This window comes from Elgaria multicarinata, chromosome 2 (assembly GCF_023053635.1).
Source record: "Elgaria multicarinata webbii isolate HBS135686 ecotype San Diego chromosome 2, rElgMul1.1.pri, whole genome shotgun sequence".
In the NCBI taxonomy this organism is placed as follows: Eukaryota; Metazoa; Chordata; class Lepidosauria; order Squamata; family Anguidae; genus Elgaria; species Elgaria multicarinata.
This window is the reverse complement of record NC_086172.1, coordinates 76,598,246-76,619,924: the sequence shown is the minus strand read 5'-3', so window position 1 is coordinate 76,619,924 and position 21,679 is coordinate 76,598,246. Positions and strand designations below refer to the sequence as shown.

General features: G+C 51.0%; 1 protein-coding gene across 2 annotated transcripts in view; it reads right to left on the bottom strand.

Moving 5' to 3' along the window:
* The window catches only part of SPEG (striated muscle enriched protein kinase), a 115,124-nt gene that overhangs the window by 8,102 nt on the left and 85,343 nt on the right, over positions 1 to 21,679 (bottom strand). For both annotated transcript variants that reach the window (XM_063116802.1, XM_063116803.1), the window contains exons 22-37: positions 21,387 to 21,587; positions 20,861 to 20,921; positions 19,492 to 19,569; positions 17,536 to 17,708; positions 16,933 to 16,959; positions 16,412 to 16,564; positions 15,669 to 15,711; positions 15,044 to 15,112; positions 11,977 to 14,209; positions 10,456 to 10,611; positions 9,660 to 9,776; positions 8,943 to 9,110; positions 8,674 to 8,796; positions 5,556 to 5,720; positions 3,121 to 3,895; positions 1,905 to 2,144 (exon numbers count right to left, since the gene is read on the bottom strand). In XM_063116802.1, the coding sequence (XP_062972872.1) occupies positions 1,905 to 2,144; positions 3,121 to 3,895; positions 5,556 to 5,720; positions 8,674 to 8,796; positions 8,943 to 9,110; positions 9,660 to 9,776; positions 10,456 to 10,611; positions 11,977 to 14,209; positions 15,044 to 15,112; positions 15,669 to 15,711; positions 16,412 to 16,564; positions 16,933 to 16,959; positions 17,536 to 17,708; positions 19,492 to 19,569; positions 20,861 to 20,921; positions 21,387 to 21,587 (4,782 nt within the window). The remainder of the gene's footprint in view (positions 1 to 1,904; positions 2,145 to 3,120; positions 3,896 to 5,555; positions 5,721 to 8,673; positions 8,797 to 8,942; positions 9,111 to 9,659; positions 9,777 to 10,455; positions 10,612 to 11,976; positions 14,210 to 15,043; positions 15,113 to 15,668; positions 15,712 to 16,411; positions 16,565 to 16,932; positions 16,960 to 17,535; positions 17,709 to 19,491; positions 19,570 to 20,860; positions 20,922 to 21,386; positions 21,588 to 21,679) is intronic.

Genomic DNA, 21,679 nt, shown 5'->3' with positions numbered 1-21,679 from the left:
GTTTGACCTCTTTAATTGCCCTGAACTGAATAAGCCCAATTATCAACTCCTTTGTAGATTTCTAGGTCAACTAAGGCTAGTTAAGAATGTAGGAGGAGCCATGCTGCATCAGACCAAGGGTCCACTTAGAGCTTCTTCCCACGTACCTGCTTCCCTCGGATTCTCCCCGTAGCGCTAAGCTTTTGCAGTTGTTGTTTTTGCTACCGGGCGACAGCGACCCTTTGCATACCAGGAAGTGAGTTTAAGGGGGGAAATGTAAAAAATCATAAAAATCAACAGATGACCCAATTCAATTCAAATTTGGTATGCTTAAAGCTCTCCCTAACATCTATTACTGTGCCAATTTTGGTGTCTTTAGCTTTAAAGCTTACGCAGATGTAAGTATTTCTATAAAACCCTGCTCTTGCGCCCCAGCAGCGGCTCGGAAGATACGCTCAAAAAGTAGGGGCTGAATACGGCAAATCTTTTGGCTTTATAGCACAATTAAGGCAGGATGCATGGGAGTACTTCACAATCAAAGCAGATTATAAGGTGGAAAGCTTCCAAGTCCTTTGCATGCAATTCGCAGTTGTTGCACAGTATAACGCTGGTGTGATAAAGCTCTTAGGGCGTTACTAGACGAGGCTCTAGCGCGCGTTACCTTCCGCAGTCACGTCGAGGCTTCCAGATGACGTTCACGAGGATCCGCCGTTATCCCGCGGTGAAGCCTCTTTCTCCCGACTTTAAAAAAGTGAGTTTTAGGACGCCTTTTCCTGCTGTCCCGCGGTAATTCGGAGTACGTGTGGGAGGATGTGAGGTCACTGCGGTCCGCACTGGGCAGGAAAAGGCGTGCTAAGGGGGAGTGGTCAGCGGCTTCGGTCAAGCCGCCTCCGCCATTTGCGCGCAGTCCGGCAGCTGGGGCAGCGCGGCGGAGCGGCTTTTTTTTTTTATTTCCCCAGTGACAGTTTGCGCAGGAACGGAGGACCGGAAAAGTGGCTGGTGACTCCTTGCGGTGGGCAGCTACCGTGGCCGCATAATGGCGGTGCTGTACGCTGCCTGTTAGTGTGGGTACCAGGCTGGCAGAGGGCAGAGCTGTTTGTGGGCTGCTGCCATGGCTACGGCCAGATGTGGGTTGGCTCCTTGGGATGGGGCACAGGGCACAGAGGCGGTCATCGCCGCCGACACCTCAGAGGCATGATGGGAGATGTAGGCACAGAGTGGCCATGCAGACGATTGACCTCGGGTCATATGACACCCGCCACGACCCCCATCAGGAAGTGAGCGCATCAATGTTGACCCTCAACAGCACCAGCAGCACTTCGGCTGGCACTGGCACTGCCGCCGCTGCCGCCGCCAGGGCCGGCGGCGGCATCGCTGACGGCTGCGCAAGTTTGCGGTCTTTCGGACGTGCGCAAACCGTGCAGCGAGCGAAAAAAAAAGCCGCGGCAATCAGGCCGGTGTGGCTGCGCAACCGTTCTCGCGGCGGCAGCAGCACAACCGGCGCAAACTTCCGCCACAAATCGAAGGCAGGTGTGGATGATGAGGCGTCACGGCTGAACGGGAAAAGCCGCTTTCACCGCTCCTCAACGACGGAACACCCGGTACGTCTAGCAACGCCCTTGGTCTACCACTCTGGTCATAAAATGGCCAACCAGCTGTTGACCAGGAACCCACAAGCAGAACAGGGGTGCAATAGCACCCTATCACCCATGCTCCCCAGCAACTGATGTACATAGTCTTGCTGCTATATACTGGCAATATTCCTTCAAAGCTCTTCTGCCTTGGCCTCTCTCTTCTGGTTGTACGACTTTGCTTGTCCACCAAAACCCAGTTGCCTCAATGCTTGTCCAGCCTTGGACACAGAATTTCTTTTCTAACACCCTGACGTCCCAACCCACTCTACTGCACCCCTTCCTCCAGCAAACCTGTCAACAAAGTGATAGAGGATCTCCTTCCCAGTGCAGTGCTCAGCTATCAGCACCAGATAACGAGGGGTGATGTAGGCCTCGTGCAATGCCATGATGTGCTCGTGGTGCAGGCCCTTAAGGATCTCGTATTCTTGCAGGATGCTCTGCTTGCCTTCCGCCTCATATGGCACAATCTTGGCCATAAAGCGCTTGCCTGTGGCATTCTCCTTACACTCCCGGATCACTCCAAACCGGCCCCTGCAAATTAGCACATGGAGCACACTCAGTATACGTCTGAATTAGGACATTACAAAGAAGCCCACAGAACAGGAAGTGCAGTTCCTCCCAAAAGTCATCACAACTTACACTGTTTTCAGTATTTGGGTCTTGAGCACAACTGACACCCCAAAATGGTCTCTGAGTAGGGAGCCTGAAGTGGTGAAACACATCAAAGACTAAACTAGACTCAAGGGTTACTACTCAAAGAGGGGTGTGATCTTAATTACTGTATACAGTGTATTGTATTTGTCCTTTCCAAATCCTGCATTCAGGATCCTGAAATGCAAGTACCGCTCCACAAAGGAAGTCTGTACCTGGGAGGAGAGGTAGGTCAGAGAGAGGATGGAGATCTCTTTTTGCCCCCTCCCCTGCCCCAATTCTTCATTCAGTAGGTGAGGGGAGTCTGGGAAGGCTACCACACTGCCCGTAGAGCTTGGTGGATATGGCAACAGCTTCCAAATAGTGAATCATTGGCTCCCTGGGCTGGCTGAGACTCATCACTACCCCTCATCCAGGACGTTCTCCTCCACCACGTCCCAAGGATGCACAAAATGTAGTAGTAAAGTTAAGAAACAGGGTTACTATAACTTGACTAAAAAGGAAAGGGTGAACCTCTGAAATAGTATCCAAGCCTCTTAAAAATGTTAGGAGGGGGAAAGTTGAGAATGCCATGGCCATCACTATATGGAGTCCTCTGTTACAACCAAGATCCATGAAGGCCTGTTGCAGCATAGCACCTAATACTGACTAGAGGAGCCATAGCTCAGTGGTGGTATCTATGAGAAGGGTTCTGGGTTCAGTCCCTGGAACCTCCAGTCAAAGAGTTGGGAAAACTTCCCTCCTGTGAACCTGGAACACCCCTGCTCATTGGAATAGATCATACTGGGCAAGATGGCCCAATGGTCCAACTCTGTATAAGGCAGCATCCTATCTGTAGGGGGCAGAGATCCCGTACCTTGCTTTCTCATCCAAGAAGGTGTAGGGCTTTTGAGGGACCCCTTGGCGCAAAGAGGAGTCATCCTTTGCAGATGCCGTCAGCCTGCCCTGGGCACCACCGCTGCCTGTGTCCCTGCTAGGGGTAGTGCTCCGGCTCAGGAAGCGCGTGTGGGAAGGCGCCTCTTCTGTGCCAGGGGTGACTGGGGGGCTGGGCGCACCTTCCGAGGTGGAGGGTGTCCTTGGTGGGATGGAGATGAAAGAGGTGACGACGTATGGGACAGCTTTAGGGGAGACGGTCGCCGGTGAGTCTGCTGCGGGGGTCAGTAGCGCAGGAGAGATAGGCGAGAACTTGGCGACGGGAGAGGTAGGGGAGGATGCTGGGGCAGGCGAGGCCTTGGTGGCGATGGAGACGCTGCGGATGCTGAGGGGAGGAGCAGTCCTGGAAGGCTTGGAGGTGGGCTCTGGAGAGGTCGGCGCTGCGACGGCCGGACCCTCAGCGGAGGGGGCGTCCTTGGAGGATGGAAGCAGAGCCGTGATTGGAAGCTTGACTTTCTCTGCAGCCACAGACTTCTCCTCGTTGGCCTGCATCACCGGTGGGACAGCATGAGCCTCTCCTCGCACTGGCACTGGCCCCTTATGCTTCCTGGGTGGGGTGGAGGGCAGGGCCCCCGTGTTTCTCAGCGTTGGCCGGGGAGACTGGTCAGAAGAGGTCTGGGTGGATCGGCTGGCAGCCGCTTTTTCTTGGGCAGCCGTGCTCTTCTTGGCAGCGAGAGCTGGGTGGGCAGCCTTGAGTTCTGAATGGGAAGAGAGAGAACAAGTTTGTGGACACCACAGAGGAGGACTCTGGACTTGCTTCCCTGGGGGAAAATCCATGCAGGGTCCTGGAGATGCAATACCAGCTATGGCATTGCCCGCTGAAGGCAGAACCATCCTCTCACTCACGGGGAGCTGCATCCTGATGCCATGAGGTGGGCTTACAGCCAGATTTTGGCACATCTGGCCTGTCAAGGATGATGGCAAGCACAAGCCCATAAGTAAGATGCAGGGCCTGGGACTAGAGATGTAAAATTTCCGGAAATTTTGAAGCCATGGAAAAGAACCGGTTTTTTCCATGTTTTTTTCCGGGGGGGAACGGAAATTTTTGGAAAAATTGAAATAATGCAATATTAGCACTTTTTACAAATTGAAAGTCACTTTGTTACTTTAGTAACATAAAATAAAATTATGTCCAAGTTGGTTTGGCATAAAATTATTACATTTGGTATATTAAAAGTACAGTGTATTCAAACAATTATTACAAATTTAATTTACGGTGGGTTTTTTTGTTAACTAATGGAGCTACAAGCTCCTGAACTGTTAGGAACACCTGAACTGTAAGGAACTTCTTTGGTTCTGCCAGTTTATGTGAAGCAGGCAAAAAATCTATTTAAAACAACAACAGAAGAAACCACCAACATTAGTAACAAAGAAAATTATGTTTCCGCTAGTCCTCCAGTGTCAAGACATAAAGCCCCCATTCCCATAAAAAGAACTGAGAAAAAAGGGGGAACCAAGATTCAATGAATATGCATGAAATTTAATCAGACTCATTTTCTGACCTATAGCTATCACTATCAGTTTCAGTCTCTGCCTCAATGGTAGTGCCCCCTAGAGGCAGAAATGCATCTTGATCTTGCATTTGAGAGTTGTAGTCTCAGTTTGCAACCTAGGACTTCCTTGTCCTTGGTGCACAGACATTGTAATAATCTGATACTGTACAGTTTTTATAAATCATTTGGAGAAGTAAATATCTGAACACCTTGTCTTAAACATTTTATTCATCATGCTAAAATAAACATCCCATAATCCATTTTTTCTTCATTTTTTTCAATTTTTCCAATTTTGGAGGGGGGGGGAACCAAAAGAGGCTTTGGAAAAAACACTTTAATTCTGAATTTTTCCGGGTTTTTTCCAGGCCTTCACATCTCTATCTGGTACTAAGGAGAAGAAGCAGATGCAGCTTAGTGAGCTGCAACCATTCAACTCCCAATGGTGCCCCTCCCCCTCCCTCCCCCAACTCAATCAGAGGAAGAGGGGAGAAGAGAAGAAGCTGGTTAAACTTGAACTCATGAACAGACAGCAAAAGGAGAAGAGAAACAGCAGAACAGAATGAAGAAAAGAGGAGCAGTCTGGCCCAGAAGAACAGATGTGCTGCAAACCTGATAATTAAAAGAGTACCATCAGTATATTCCACCTGGACAACTGAAGCCATCATGATGCTTTTTTCCTTCTCCCTCCCAACCACTTTTCCTTGTGTGTCGTGTCTTTTGGATTGAATGTGTGAGAGCAGGGACTGTCATATTGTTGTTCTTTTTAGGTCGCTCTGGGGTTTGTTTGAATTTATGGCTGAAGAGCAATGCAATAATCCTTCAAGGAAGAAAGTAAACCACACAGGACCGTCTCCCTCATTCTCACCTGCACCCTCAATGAACACCTTCCCAGAAGGGTTGCTGTATGGGCCTTGTCCAGCCTTGTTGGCACAGGCGACGCGGAACTTGACGCTGCTCCCAACTGGAAGGTCTGTGGCATTGAAGTAGCAGTCGGCGATGCCTGAGCTAACCATCTTCCAGTCATGTTCTCCTGGAGGGAGGGGCACAGGGACATCAGTTAGAGAAGAGTGGGGGAGGCTCCTCTGGAGACAGAGTGACCCAGTGTTGTGCAGGGCGTGCAGATTTTATTTATTGAACTATTCCTATCCCGCCTTTCCACCGCACGTATATTGTTTCAGTTGTTGTGAGCCAAGAAAAAGAAAAGTGGGATGGGGTGTTTAAAAACCAGAAGCTAGACATTAAAATCACAGAAGGCGGCGGGGAGCTGGGGGACCTAAACCAAACCAAAGGAGAAACGGAACAAAAATATTCGGCAGGGTACTGAAACACCATTAATCTGGACAGTGATAGCCTAGCTACAGTTATCCATGATCTGATAACCTCTCGTTTGGATTACTGCAATGCGTTATACGTGGGGCTGCCTTTGAAAACGGTCCAGAAACTTCAGCTGGTTCAAAACAGTGCAGCCCGCCTACTAACAGGGACTGGCCGACAAGATCACATTACGTCAGTCCTTCTACAACTTCATTGGCTGCCAGTCCAGGTCCGGGCCCGATTCAAAGTGCTGGTATTGAGATTTAAAGCCCTAAACGGTTTGGGGCCAGGTTATTTGAAGGAACGCCTCCTCCCATATGTACCTACCCGGACCTTAAGATCATCTACAGGTGCCCTTCTCCGTGAGCCCCTGCCAAAGAAAGTGAGGCAGGTGGCTACTAGGAGGAGGGCTTTCTCCGCTGTGGCACCCCGGTTGTGGAATGAGCTCCCCAGAGAGGTCCGCCTGGCGCCTACACTGTACTCCTTTCGTCGCCAGCTGAAGACCTTTTTATTCACTCAGTATTTTAACACTAAATTTTAACTTAAATTTAAATTATACTGTTTTAACTCTGTATTTTAACCTTATATCAATTTTGCTGCATGGTTTTATCCTGGTTGTGCTTTTTATACTGTATTTTGTATTTGTGTTTTTAACCTGTTGGTTGTTTTATGATGGTTTTAATTTTTGTGAACCGCCCAGAGAGCTTCAGCTATTGGGCGGTACAAAAATGTAATAAATAAATAAATAAATAAACAGGGAGCCAGTTGAGCCTCCTGCGTTAGGGAGACCCACAACGTGTGAGAGAAGGCCGGTCCTTCAAATAACCTGATATCCTGGTTATAGGTAATAGCCAGCACTTCCAATTGTGCTCCAAAATGAATGGTTAACCAATGAACAATCTTGGAGTTAAATGCTCCAAAAAGCAGGCACAAACCCGGCTGCCACATTCTGCACCAGCTGAAGTTTCTAAATACCGTATTTCTTCGATTCTAAGACGCACTTTTCCCCCCAAATAAACATCTCTAAAAACGGGGTGCGTCTTAGAATCGCAGGTGCATTTATTATTACTTAGAATCAAAGCTTTTTTTTCTGTTGGTTGTACTGAAATTAGTGTGCGTCTTACAATCGATGGCGTCTTAGAATGGAAGAAATACGGTACTTCTCAGAGACAGGCTGCTGTAGAGTTCACAGCAGGGGCTTGTCTATATGAAGCGGCGCTGTGTTGTTTATATGACGCAGCCACATTAGGCTTCTACCCACCCACCCTGGAACTGCACTTTTTCGTGGTCGCAATTTACTGCGATTTTCAAAGTTGCTTCGAGGTCAGCACATTCTTTCCTCGTCTGTCTGTGGTGGCCTCACTTCAGGTTGAGCCAGTGGGCATTCCAGGGGGTGGATCGAAGCCCAGGGTGGGTCCAGGTAAACACAGGAAAGCAGGGCAGGGGGTGGGCTTGATGACCCAAATGGCCACTGGCACTGCGTTTTTTCCAGCTGGTTAGCCTGCGCTCCCTCCTCCTGCCATCAGGATTCATCGTTCCCGCCCCACAGCTAAGAACATAAGAAGGGCCCTGATGCTGGATCAGACCGAGGGTCCATCTAGTCCATCACTCTGTTCACACAGTGGCCGACCAGCCATCGGCCAGGGATGAACAAGCAGGACATGGTGCAACAGCACCCCCTCACCCATGTTCCCCAGCAACTGGTGCACACAGGCTTATCGCCTTGAATGCTGGAGATAGCACACAACCATCAGGGCTAGTAGCCGTTGATAGCCTTCGCCTCCAGGAATGTATCCAACCCCCTTTTAAAGCCATCCAAATTGGTGGCCATCACTACATCTTGTGGTAGTGAGTTCCATAATTTCACTATGCGCTGTATGAAGAAGTAGCTGCGATGCTGCAGAGTTTTGTAGGAGCCAAGCACCAGTGGTCAGATGTTGCCTCCTTGGGGCTCACTGGAGGGGACAGTGACAAGGCTTGGCTTTGCAGGGGGGAAAAATGGGTTAACTCTCGGGAACACCTACCCCTGCAGGCAGATGTGGACCTCTGGGTGTTGCCCTCAGATCAGGGCTGAATCCGTATCTTTTAAACGTCTCCCGAAGACATACCTTTTTACACAGGCTTTCCCTGGTCTTTAATATAGCTGGTTTTATCTTGCCTTTAAAACTTTTAATGTTTTAAATTTATACTTGTATTTTGTGGTTTTTAATTGTGCACTGCCCAGAGAGCTTCGGTTGATGGGCAATATAAAAATGTAATAAATAAATAAATAAATAAATAAATGAACTGTAGTGAGCAGAAGAAGACAGGGGAAGGAAACTAGAAAGCTATCCTTTTCTGTCTTGATCTACCATCAGCTGTTTGGAAATGTGCAGGCAACCAATGTTAGTAGAAGTGGGTAGGTGACTGCACTTTATGCTCATTAATCTTTGTAAACCGCCCGAAGAGCTTCGGCTATGGGGCAGTATATAAATGTAATAAAACAAATATATAATTAATAGAAGAAAATTGCCTTCTGCGCATAACATCCTGGGGGTGATCTTATGCACAGAAGACCATATTGGTGCCCCAGATGGTCCTCAAAGAGCTAAGGAGTGCAGGTGAGTCTATGCAAAGGACTCACCTGCACTCACCTGCAATTTCTGCCACCCCATCCAACAGGTGCGTACCATCCATCTTGCGCTCCAGCATGTATGTGCAGGGTGCCTGGCTATCCGCTGGCCTCCACAGCACCAGAACTGTGTTCCTGTACTTCTGCGGGATCTCTGGGGTGCCCGGCCTTCCAGGAAGCCCTGTCCCAAGCAGGTTTGAAAAAGAGAAATGAATAAAGGTACATGACACAGCATACGAAACATGCGCAGAGACAGGCTCATAGATGCTTGCTTGGGGGAGTGGGGGGGGGGTGAGGAGATATAAGAGACCCTCCTTCTGTTCTTACGTGCCACAGCAAGGGTGCAGGAACTGGTGGCAGTGCCCAGGGCATTAGTAGCATTGCATTCGTACAAGCCAGCGTCCTTCTTGGAGACTTTGGAGATGGTGAGCAGCTGGCGGCCATCCTTACATGCCACAATGTTGAGAACTCCCTCGGATACCAGGGGATGCTTATCTGTGGAGGATGGAAACACTGATCCATAGGTACATCAGTACGGCCTACTGCACTGCGTAGTCTCCCTCTGGCTTGTGCTCTACTGCATAGTCTCCATAGAGTTGGTAACAATATACTCAAACATGTAAGTTTGATCAAAAGTTGGAGTATCTCCCTCCCCAGTTGAAACCAAGCCCCCCCCCCATCCAATTAGTTTGAGTGACACTTCTGGGTTTCCATAGCACCATAGAGATATGATTGTAGAGCGTCTCCATGTAGAGCATGATGGTCCTGCCATCCAAATGACAATTCTCAATTCATTGCTGGAACATCAAGGCTGAATGTGACTCTAGCCTTTTCTTCGCTCTAAGGGTTGAGCCTGCCTTGGGTGCCATCGCATCATGGCATTTGGGCAGCACAGCAGTTGGGCCATTGGGGGATCGCTAAGTGGGTGGGAACAAAAGTTAAGCCCGCGACACTGTGGGACAGCTCAGTAGCCATCAGGTTCCCCCTTGATCGCAGGAGCCGAGCAGCAGTTGTATTGATTCTTGCGATGCCTACATGACCTACCTTTCATCCAGAGTATACGCGGGGCAGGGCTGGCTGCAGGAAGGCAGCAAAGTTGCACTGCCTCTCCCTCCAGCAATACCTGGTCCTTCAATTTTATGTGGAAAACTGGAGGGAAATCTGGGTTTTGGGGGGGAAAGAACAGAAGGTATAAATCAGAGAATGCTGTGGAGGGAGGTAGCACCCAGTCGGTACCAAGGTACTTGGCAGGAATTTTGTCCTTATCCCTAGGGTGGAAATGGCCCCCTATAGCGGGGGGGGGGGGGGAAGAGAAACTCAGGCTTAGGTGCCAAATTCAGACTTCCAGTGTACCCCCAGAAAGCTCCACCCCATTTCTCCAAACCACTGACTGTTTAGGGGTTTCCTGGCTTTTGTGCAGTCCCCCCACCTACCCACCCATTTAAAAAAACTGAAACATCTCTCCTAAGACTTAGTCACTGGCTTAAAGCTAAAAATATGCTGGTATGTTTAAGTATTTTGACCATGCCCATTTTATCTTTGGCTCCGCCCCACCACCACTGAAATGAGTTCCCTGAGAGAGCTTCTTTGAAATGAGGCCCTCAGGCTGAAAAAGGTTCTGCTCTCCTGCCCTATCGAGTTGGGTGAGGGAAGAGGTGGGTTGGAGCCCTCAAACTCAATCCTTCACCATCATGCTTCCTCGAACGGCCCACTCCAATTGCCTGAGCAGTTGGAACGCCCCAGGAGAGGGCAGCTCTGATTCCCCCCTAGGCCACCCCACTAGGCTGAACTTCTCTCAGAGCAATGTCCACCACCACCACCACCTCCTCCATAGGCATACCTGACTCGCTGAGCACATAGGGCTGACTCACAATGACGACGCCCTCCCCTCTCAGGCTGGCAGGAATGTTGGGCTGTGATGCAACCTTGTCTTTCTTGGCTCGGGACAAGCTCCAGCGGTCCCAGCGAGAACTGCGCCGGGGGCCATCACCAGAAACTGTGGGGACAACAGACATGGGCGGGTTCATTCCTGCCCAAGCCCACAGAATTCTGGGAAATAGGTGAGGGCCTGTTTGACACGATGCTGGCTTCCCCTTGATGTGCATTCTCAAAGCAGGATTATTCACTCTCACCACACAGATTCCCCCACCACAGCCATAGTAGCCCATTTCGTTATTCTTTCTTCCTCAATCATTAGTTTCACTGGTATTTCCCTGTGTCCTCCTGTACTCCACAGAAGGGGTAGGTGCTGAATTGGTAAGGCTATAATGTTTAAACCCAACTCCCTTCCACACTTTAGGACTTGTGCAGCACGTATAAAGGGAAGGATGCCTTCAGACATGTGCTGAAGGCCACAGTCTCCCGAGAAATATCAAGCATTCTCCACATAGCCACAGATAGGGGGGATGATTTCCATGTGGGAAGGCATAAACATGCCTGCCAGACACTTCTCTTTCAGAAATGAAACCACACTAAACAGGACAGCTTTTTGAAGTCACACATTTTTAGGGGAAAACACGCACACACCTGTTCCCAAAAACAAACAGAGAAGATTATAGTTTTTAATGGCATTTCCCCTTCCCCACTTTGGTTTGCAGGGGAGGCTCTGCCCTTCAGGTCATACTAACACAGCTGTGTCTGGGTCACAAGTCTCCTTTCCAGCTCCTGGGGCCCCTGCCTTGAACAGCACACTGGATGATGAAGGGTCTCCACAGTAGCTTCGCCTCAACGGTATCTGATGGCAGCCATTTTGCAAAAGGCCCAGAGCCACACAAACATGTTCCAATTCTATAAAGCAGCCTCCCCCAACCTGGTGCCCTCCAGATGTTTGGGACTGCAACTCCCAGCATTCCTGACCAGTGGCCATGTTGGCTGGGGCTGATGGGAGATGAGGTCCAAAACATCTGGAGGGCACCAGGTGGGGGAAGGCTGGTATAGCGGGACTGGACTAAGAGCTAAAACCTCAGGGGGCAGAAGACCTATGTAATGTGTCTGTTGTTAGGCGCCACCATTTCAAATCTGCAGGGGTGTGTGTGTGTGTGTGTTGAGTGGGGGAATGTTTGAATGCTCCCCAAGTTTAAATACCTGGATATACAAAATTAGCACATCCAAGAGGTTGTAGGTTGAGCTTTTCCTTGAGTGATAGCTTTCTACGTGTAGGAAATATTTTTAGGATGCATTCAAATAGTGTTGTCTAAAATTATAGCGCCCAGTAACAAATCCTGCTCATCTGCTTCACCTCAAGGACTAGAAAGCTGAGGTGACGAATCCCCTGCTCTGCCTTCCCTAAACACCCGTGTGGCCGTCTGCCGAAAGGCCGGCGCTACTCCCTTCCCAGTGCTGGTTGTGGATTGTTGCTCACCATTGCCGGTGGATGAGTCAGACTGGAAGGACTCCGTGGAGGGGACGTTTGCAGATTGGGCTGCCAGCTGGTTCTGTGGGATGCCCACCTGACGCAGGTTTTCGCCCTCAGACGTTGCCCGGCGCAGCTGAGAGAGGAAAGGGGCCTTCTTCTCAGGCTGCCTGATGCGGTCCCCAGCAGTGTCTGCGCGGTCTTCTTCAGCAGGCTGCTGAGAGTGGCTGCGCAAGTGCGTGGAGAGGCGCCCCATGGTAGTGCCGATTTTCCTGCGCACTGCCATGACAGGCGACTCGCCGGAGCCGGGCTCCGGCTGCTGGCTGTCCGAGTCCTTCTTGTCCTTGGAAGCCAGGCCCCACGAAAGCCGCCGTCCCTGGGCCGGTCCCCCTGCTTCGTCCTCCTTGACCTTCCTCCTCTCGGTGGGGGGCGTGCGGCGGAGTCGCATCGACATCCTGCGGATGAAACCCCCTTCCTTCTCCACCTCGTGCAGGTCCTGCACGGAATGAGAGCGCTCGCCCAGGCGCCGGGAGACCGCGGACTTGGACAGCTCTAGCGGAGCACCGGCCGGGCTGGGCCGATATATGCCTTCCTCCCGCACCAGGGGCCCAGCCAGCCGCCGGTCCTCAGACCTGGAGAGTAGCTTGCGGCCCCTACCGAGGGAGCCTTCCCTGCCTCTCTTGAACTTGGCCTCAAACACCTCTTCGGAGTCAATGTCCAGGATGTGCTCAGCGCTGGAGGAGCGAGCCGGAGTGGAGGCTTCTTTGCCAGGTGTCTGTGCTGCCATCTTGGCAAAGACAGCCGTGTGGGGTTCCATGCCTGCTGGTGAAATCTGAGGTCCGCCTTCTGAGGCAGCCACAGAAGGTTCCGTTGCTTCCCTGTGAGGGACATGGGCTGCCTCGCCAGTCAAGGACAGCATGACATCAGCATAGGCAGAACGCTTGGCTGCTGAGCTGCTAGGGGTGGGTGAAATGGGCAGGGGTGATGTTGACTCCCTTGGGGAGCCTACGGCTTTTACAGCCGCCGGAGCGTCAGGTTTGGCCAATTTGGCCAGCAGCTTTCCCTCAGATCCCCTGGTGGTTGGTCTCCTCACACTAGGCCTGGCGATGGGCTTTGTCCCTGCTTCCAGTCCAAGGGTGGGGGGCTTGGAGGGGGGCTCGTGTGGTGTGTGGGGCCTGGACTCATTCAGAGCTGAGAGGGAGGGTGTCTCTTTGAGTCTCTGGGCCTCAGCCTGTGCCAAGGGGATTTCCAGCGGCGCTCCAGAGCGGCGGTGCAGCGTGACAGGCTCCCCATCTCCCTGGCTGAAGGAGCTGCTCTTTTGGAGGAGGCGCCCCTCGGGGGGCAGGTGCTGGGGAGCCGTCTCACTGGAGGCAGCGCGCACCATCTTATGCCCAGGGGACAGCTGCTTCTCCAGCCTGGGAGGCCTCAACACCTTCTTCTCAAGGCCAAGTGTCTCCAGCAGGGGCCCCCTCAAGCCACTCAATTTGCCATCCACAGGGCTGCCACGCAGCAGGCGCTGGCGCATGAGCTCCAGACGCTGGGCGTATTCTTCCTCAGGCAGGCCACCCTTCTTGCGGTACAAGGTGCCGGGGCTAGGGCTGCGGCGGGGCAACTCCATGGAAGCTGCCTTGGTCAGGCTTTTACGGGACTGGGGCTCGGTGTCATCTGTGGGGAGGTTGAGCAAGAGGGCACTATCTGCAGAACTGCCACGACGCAGCTCCCCCTTGCGTAGGGCCTTCTCGGATGATTCTGGGGAGTCCAGGCTGGAGCCTTTCTTCAGGACTTTCTTTTTCTCTGGCCTTTTCTGGGCCCCAGAGGCCTCCTCGTCAGAAGAGCCGGGCTTCTCAGCCTCTGTGGAGCGTTTCCGTGCCAACATACCCTTCTGCCTCCTGACAGAGGGCTCCGCCTCTTCCTTTCTCTTGGGATCTCCTGCGGCTCCGGGTCCCTCATCCTGCCACTCCATGGATGCACCCTCCTCATCTGCTGGAGCCCCATCTGGGCCCAGAGGCTCAGCATCTGTCGGGATCTCAGTGAGGGACATGCGGGAACCAGAAAATTCAGGCTGATGGGGCATGGGTATGTAGGGCAACTCTTCTGGGTCATCAGAATCGGAAGACGAGGAGAACACCGATGACTCCTTGAGGAGGCGTGGCACAGCAATAGACAAGTGGCTGGACGTGTCCTCCAGAAGCTCAGGAATAGGCCGTGGCACCATGTTGCACTTATATCTAATCTGGGAGCGCTGGGAGAGAAAGTAAACAGGGCAGGGGAGAGAATGGGCTGGAGCTCAAGCAAAGACCCAGAGAACCCCCATCCCAGCCACATCTTGCATCACAGGGCTCGGCCACCCAGGTTGTATTCACCTACACCATGAGTTAGAAGGCCAAAAATGCCCACCCAGACATTGCCTACGAGCTGTACCCACACCATTGTGTTTGCATACATGCTTGCACGCGCACACGCCCCATTATGGAAAGGGAGATGGCCAGCAGCAGGACCAGCGGTTAATTTCTAAAAATGTACTGTTGTACGATTGGAGGTTTGAATAGGAGAGGGCTAATGGACCCAGAATGTCTGCGAGTGTTGTTTGATAGTCTGAGACAAAGACGCCGAGCACTCTTCCCCCACCCCCACCCCTGTGCGGAAACAGCAGTGCCCTCTATCCTGCTGTTTTAAACACCTTGTCAATCAAGCCTCCATTTCCACTGACCAATGGACACGTCCACCTATTCCACGCCTTCCCCCTTGGCAGCAAATCTTGGCAAATTCCACATTCGTTGACCCCTGCACCACTAATTTAAACGGAACGGGAGGCATGTAGGCCAGCCTCTTTGCCCCACAAAGGGGATTGCTTCCTAGTCTTAAAGGCGATTCTATCCTGTGTGAAGAGTTTCGTGTGTGTTTTCAGCCAATCCTGCAAGCCCGTGTGCTAGTGAACTGGGGAGCTGACCAAGGCCTCCGACTTATTATTGCAGAAATATACTCATCTCCACTCCCCATCCACGCCCTCCCCGTTATTCCTGCTTGAGGAAATTCACACGCTCAAACCAACCAACCAAGTCTCCACCAAGTTTACCTGCCACTTCCTGCGAGAGATGAAGAGCTTGAGATGATCTGTGCTGATACTCTTGCCCTTGGCCAGTGTCTGAAAGGAAGGGAGGGTGGAGGCAGGTTCAGGCAGCTGGAAATAGTTTACTTTTGTTCCCTGTACAGGTGGCAGAAGGCCGAGCTGGAAGAAACCCTCTCCCACTTCAACCATTGATTACAGCAGGGGTGTGGAGCCGCCTTCAGCTCGAGGGCCGAATTCGGTTCTGTAGAAACTTTTGAGGGCTGCACTCCAGGGGTGGGCGGGGCCAGAGGCAGAAGGGGCGGGGTCACAATACAAAGAAACAACTACATGCAGCAGCTTGAAGCTCTTACTGCCGGGAACTAAAGCCTTAGGAGAGGCCTTCTAAGCTTTTAGAATAGGGAAAACCTGAGAAAAGCTGGAATTGTCAGAAAATGACCAGCAGTCAGGTCACTGTAGCCAGTCAGCGTGTAGCCAGCTGGAGAACCCTGAAGAGCCAGATTGGCACCCCAGGTGGGCTGGATTTGGCCCAAGGGTCTGCGGTTCCCCACCCCTGGCCTAGAGAGAGGCCACACGACCAGTACGCCGCCCCCTGCCCTGCTCTTTCTAAAGAGGCATCAGCACTTGGACTCACCTTAAACCAGGGATGCTCCAGAGTCTGCTCTGCATTGGGCCTCCTATTCAGAAAAGCCAAGAACAAGGCAATGTGTAGAAGTAGAAGCTTTGGGGAAAGCTGTAGTCAGAGCCCTTCAGCCCTGCTTCTCAGCAAACCTAAAAAGAAGCGTATCGCCTTCCTTCGTTCTACCCTCTCCTGCCCACCTCTTCTTTCTTCCACCAAAAGCAGCACAGCTCGGTCTGATTCCTTTTAACACACCTCCTTCCCCAGGCTCTTAATGCAGGGACAGGCATCCTGGTGCCTTCCAGATGTTTGGATTACAACTCCCATCAACCCCACCAGCATGGGTTGCCTACCCCTTCAGTCTAATCAGTTATCCGGAGCAGTTTTCTTATATTTTAGGACTGCTGTCAGTTCCCACAGCTTGGGAAAATTGGGATCACTCTTGCTTAATTGCCTTGATTTTATTTTAAAGAGATGAGCAAAATATATGCAGATAGATAGATAGATGATTTCCTGCTTGCTGCTGTAGAAGGCAAGGACATCTGCAAAACAGGGTTGGGGTTTGTTTTTTACTCATTGGAGGTGGGTTCTCCCCCCTCCCTTCCCCTCTAGGCACATGGGTTTCACCTTCTCTGTTAGTGCAGGGGAAATGAAGCTTGCTTTCTGCCTCTCCCTTCCCCAATATGGGGAGAAAGTGGGGAGCTCTCTGCCTGGGGAGAAGCTTCTATCCCTACCCTTTACAATACCCCATTACTCACAGGCGGTCATTAACCAGCACTTTGATCACAAAGCCTTTAGCCTCCCTCGTCAGTCCCGTGAACATGCTCTCCTCAAACGCCACGTTGTAGTTGCGGATGTTCATGAGAGTTGTCTTGTCATTCTCTCCCACGAATGGGGAGATCCCTGTGAGACTAGGAGAGGGAACAGTCAGAAAATCTTCATCAAGCGTCCAGCCGGCATGCTTAGGATGAACGCCCTCCGGCTCCCATGCCTGCCCAACATGCATAGACGTAAATAATGGAGTGGGGAAATGTATTGGCACAGCTCTGCCAGGCTCCCCAAGGCACAATCTGCACCTTGGGGGCAGTGGAGCCTGGCTCTGTGGAGAACTGAACAGGGCGCTGTGTCAGTGCATAGTGGGGATGGAGAACCATCCTGGAACAAGGAAGAGCCTTGGCCTTGCTCTTTGTGCCACCTGTTCACTGTGTGTGATACAGATGTGTGGGGGGTGGGAAGGGCCTGGGCCATTCTAGCCCTGCTCCCCAAATCTGAGACTTACCATAGATACATGATGACTCCCACTGGCCTGTAAAGAGAGACGAGAAAGAATTTCAGTACCTTGACAGGGCATCTCTAGGAGCCAAGTCGTATGGCCCAAGTGGAAATCTCTGCTTGGTGACCCTAAGGAAGATGATAGATTAGATAAGATGGCCCTGACAGCAAATGGTGTGGGTCCATGAGCTCAGAGGGAGCCCAGAGCGCCAGACCATTCTCATGCCTCCACTCAAGGTTGGCATTGCTGGGGCCACCCCCCTACAGAGGGCCCACTACCACTCCCTGGAGCCTCCGGTCCCTGCTGTTTGTCAACTTCCATGCTATCATTACCTGCACCTGCCCTCTCTAGCATCCAAGTAATGACAAGAATGAGGAGAGGGAGCCCCAGCCTGCCTTCTGGGCCATTGTGTGAATTGGACCCAGAGGGTGAGGGCAAGTGAGTGGGCAACAGTGCCTTGGAGAAGAGGGGACCCACTGAGAGCTGGCACAGCACAGGGTTTCCCCTCTCTAAAATCCACACACCCCTTCCGATGACGAGGTTCAGGGATGCCTAATGTCCCCGTGCAGACATGCATTAGCATCACATTGTACTGTTGCTTCTGTTTACCAAACATCAGTGACACTGGAGACAGGGCTCTGGTTGACGATCTCAGGGCCTACGAATTCAGGGGTGCCATATTTGCAGTACTGTGGATCATCCGGAGTCAGCTCCTGGGCATTGCCAAAGTCGCAGATCCTCACCTGATCACTGCCTGGTTCAGCCAGCAACAAGTTTTCAGGCTGCGGGAAAGAACAAGACAGAGAGGCGTTTCAGGAGGTGCCCCAGTAAAAAGCTGCTAACTTGAAAAAAATTAACACACAACAGTGACATGTACAAAACTGCCACAAGTATTCACCAGACATGGCCTTAATGGCCACAGATTTACAGAAATGATTCCCTTCTCCAGAGAATTCCCGACAGTATTATTCATCCCACTGAACTTACATTTGATAAAAGTGTATTTGATGGAAGCATGATGTTTACAAGAGCAAGGGAAACTCCTTCCTCCCCTGGCAAGTGCCCCTGTGGTTAATCCCCATTGCTGCTCACAAGGGCAGAGTGTCACAAGTTCCCACTGTTTCTGCTCTTTCTCCTCCTGCTTGATACAAGAGCCACTTAATGCTCTGCAAGCCTTAAAGTCTTTCTGGTCATGTCACCTTCCATCTGCTTCTCAATATGCTAAACAGCCTGAGCTTCTGAAGTTGATTAAAGATGCTGTAGAACAGACAGAGGCTTTCCCTGCCTCAAGGCAAGGCCAGCCAATCCTTCGTGGTCCCTTCCAAATCCAATTTAAACTATTATTTTCCTGCTTTCATCACTACCTTTATTAAGGGAACCATTCAGTGCAAAACCCACACTGTCCCTCGGACTCTCAGCCTCCCACCCCAACATATCTTCCACTCCTTCAGTTCCCACAGTGATGACTAAAGTGGATTACAGTCTAGGACATTTTGCCAATACTCTAAGGCTGGGTTGCAGAACCTGGGGACCAGGGGCCAAATCCGGCCCTCTGAGGGTTCCCAATCTGCTCCAATCTGGGTCTTTCCCTGGCTTTTGTGCATTTCCCCCCAATTTAAAAGATTAAAATACCTCTCCTGAGGCCCAGTTACTGGCAATGAGAGCTTGAAATTGCACAATATGCTTGTATTTTTAATCTGTTTTGGGTTTGGCTCCACCCCTTTTGCCTTCAGCCCCGCCCACCACTGGAATGCGGCCCCCGAGAGCTTCTCTGAAGTGGAATTCAGCTCTCAGGCTGAAAGAGGTTCTGCAACCCTGGCCTACAATCAGGGAGGAAGACGGAGGGGAAATGTTTTGCTAGGGCTCCCTGGTGTTTTGCCAATAATCTGTACCTTTTCATTCCTACTTATTCTCATTATGGAGGCATAACTCATATGTTACAGTTGCTGTTGAATAAGCATTTCTGTGTCGTCCAGTCTCCTGTGAGTCTGGTGAAAGCGTGAGAGACACAGCCAGTACCTTCCCATTGCCTCTGCCTGTGGGATGGCAGCTTTCACTGGCAATTATTCTAGATCAGTGGTTCTCAACCTTCCTAATGCCGCGACCCTTTAATACAGTTCCTCATGTTGTGGTGACCCCCAACCATAAAATTATTTTCGTTCTTCTCTACACGATCCATTGTCATGGGATGGTTTGCTAATGAAAATAATACATAACAATAGCTTTAATAATACAAAAGATGATACATGACATAGTTCAATCAATACAGTTTCCTAAGACCATTGGAAATATGTGTTTTCCGATGGTCTTAGGCGACCCCTGTGAAAGGGTCATTCGACCCCCAAAGGGGTCCCGACCCACAGGTTGAGAACCGCTGTTCTAGATCATTGAGGATCATTCATATTAGCCACTTAGGTTACTGCACTATGCTATAATTTCAGTCTAGCAATATTGTTATGGTCCTGCCCCCCAAAAGCGGCAATCTCCAAAACAGATGAGCCAAATGCCCAGGGAATACAGTCAAAGCCCAGAGACAGATCATTGAGCATGCTGGGATGAACTCACCTTAATGTCAAGATGCAAGATGCCATGGTGGTGAAGGTAGCTGACTCCCTCCAGGACCTGCCGCATGTAGGAGCGTATCTGCAGGGAGAGTAAGCTGGGATAAAGTCCGAGGCCAAGAGACGTCCATGCAAAGAATGGGGGAAACTGGAGCTCCAGTTCTTAACCTGCTATTGCTAAAGAAGCTTGGTCCTCATCCTTGACTCACCCAATACACCTTGGTGGTACCTGGCACTAAACCCTTTGCCAGGAGAAGGAGGGGGGAAATGAAACCCTGTTAATTCTACTGAACTTCTTAGCAGCTTTCAACACCATTGACTACTGTATGGCAGTGATCGGCAGCCTCCAGATGTTTTGGACTTCAACCCCCATCATCCCCAGTGATCAGAATTTATGGGAGTTGCAGTCTAAAACCTCTAGAGGGCACTGAGTTGCTATGGGGTACTTCTAGAGCAGGTGTTGGCAAGTCAGAACTAGGGCACCGTGCTTTGGCTCTGCTTGGGCCTGGATAGCCGTTTCCAGTAGGTGAAGCCGTGGGCCATTCTATAGAGTGCTGCCTGGCTGTATTGTATACCCCCATGCTGTTTACGTTCTGCATGAACTGCTGAGCGAGGCCATCCAAAGATCTGGCATGAGGTGTCATCAGTAACGCAAACGACACCCAGCTCTACTTCTTCATTCCACCAAATTCAGCTGAATCCATGGAAATGTTGAACTGCTGTCTGGGATTAGTAATAGGCCAGAGGATGACAAGCAGGCTGACAAGCAAGCCAGACAAGACAGGGGTGACATTGGCAAGTGGTTCGTCTGATCTAGGAAATGGTGTTCAGCCTGCTCTAGATGTCGCTGCACTCCTTCTGAAGGATCAGATTCACAGTCTGGGGGATGCTCTTAGATCCTTGTCTTTGGAGCCATATCACAAGGCACCTTTCACCAGCTGAGGCCGGGATACCAGTTGCAGCCCTTCCTGGACAGAGATAGCCTGGCCACAGTTACTTATGCTCTGGTGACAACTTGCTTGGACTACTGCAATATGTTGTATGTGGGGCTGCCTTTGAAGACTGTTCAGAAACTGCAATTCAGTCAGAATGCTGCAGCTAGAATGCTTTCTGGAACTAGGCAAAGGAGACATATTTCACCAGTTTTAAAACAACTGCACTGCCCTCCAGTCCATTTCCAAATACAAATCAAAGTGTTCAAAACCCCTAAATGACTTGGGCCCTGGGTACCTAAAGGACCACCTTCTCTCACACAAACCCATCCGGGTTGCCCCACCATCAGAAGTAAAGATGACCAGAGATAGGGCCTCTTCAGTCATGGCTCCCTGTCTCTGAAATTCTCTCCCTAGGGAGGGTCACAGACTCCAACTTACTTCAGATTCGCTCACAGAGGATTTCCTTGCTATACGCTCCAGCAGTTCCTCTCCAGTGCAACTATACAGTCCGTCAAGGGAAACAGTAAGGAAGAAGAGGCAACGGCAAGTACCTATAGTGGAAGGCCCCACTCAGTGAGTGTCTTCGGTACGCCAGGTCTGTCAGGGCAGGGCCCTAAATTATAAGTCCCTAGAGCCTGAAAGCAATGTCCATCTGGGAGTCCCTCCTACCACTGCCAGTGTGGTGTAGTGGCTAAAGTGTTGGACTGGGAGTCGGGAGGTCCGGGTTCTAGACTCTCAGCCCAACCTACCTCACGGGGTTGTTATTGTTGTGAGGATAAAATGGAGAGGAGGATTATGTATGCCGCCTTGAGTTCCTTGGAGGAAAAAAGGTGGGATATAAATGCAACAAATAAAATAATAATAAATAAATAAAAACAACAACCATAGCAGTCCACAACAGCTGGCTACTGCTCAGGTTACTGGCTTTCCCAGTCAGGCCCCACAAATGGAGGAGGAAGGATACAGCTCCATGACAATGATGAGGGCGTTCCTCTTCTCAAAGGCATCATGGAAGTAGACAACGCGTTCGTGGTCCAGCTGAGCCAGGATGCCAAGCTCGCGGCGTGCTGATTTCTTGGCTTTGGCGCGGCACGGGATGAACTTGGCAGCAAAGGCCAGACCAGAGCTCTTCTGGGTCACTCGCCGCACGTACGAGAAGGCTCCCCTGTGACACACAGCACAGGTCATCAAGGGAGATGTGACCCAGCCGCCTTCCTTGCTCCTCCCGTTGCTATACTGAGTCAGGGTCACCCTGCT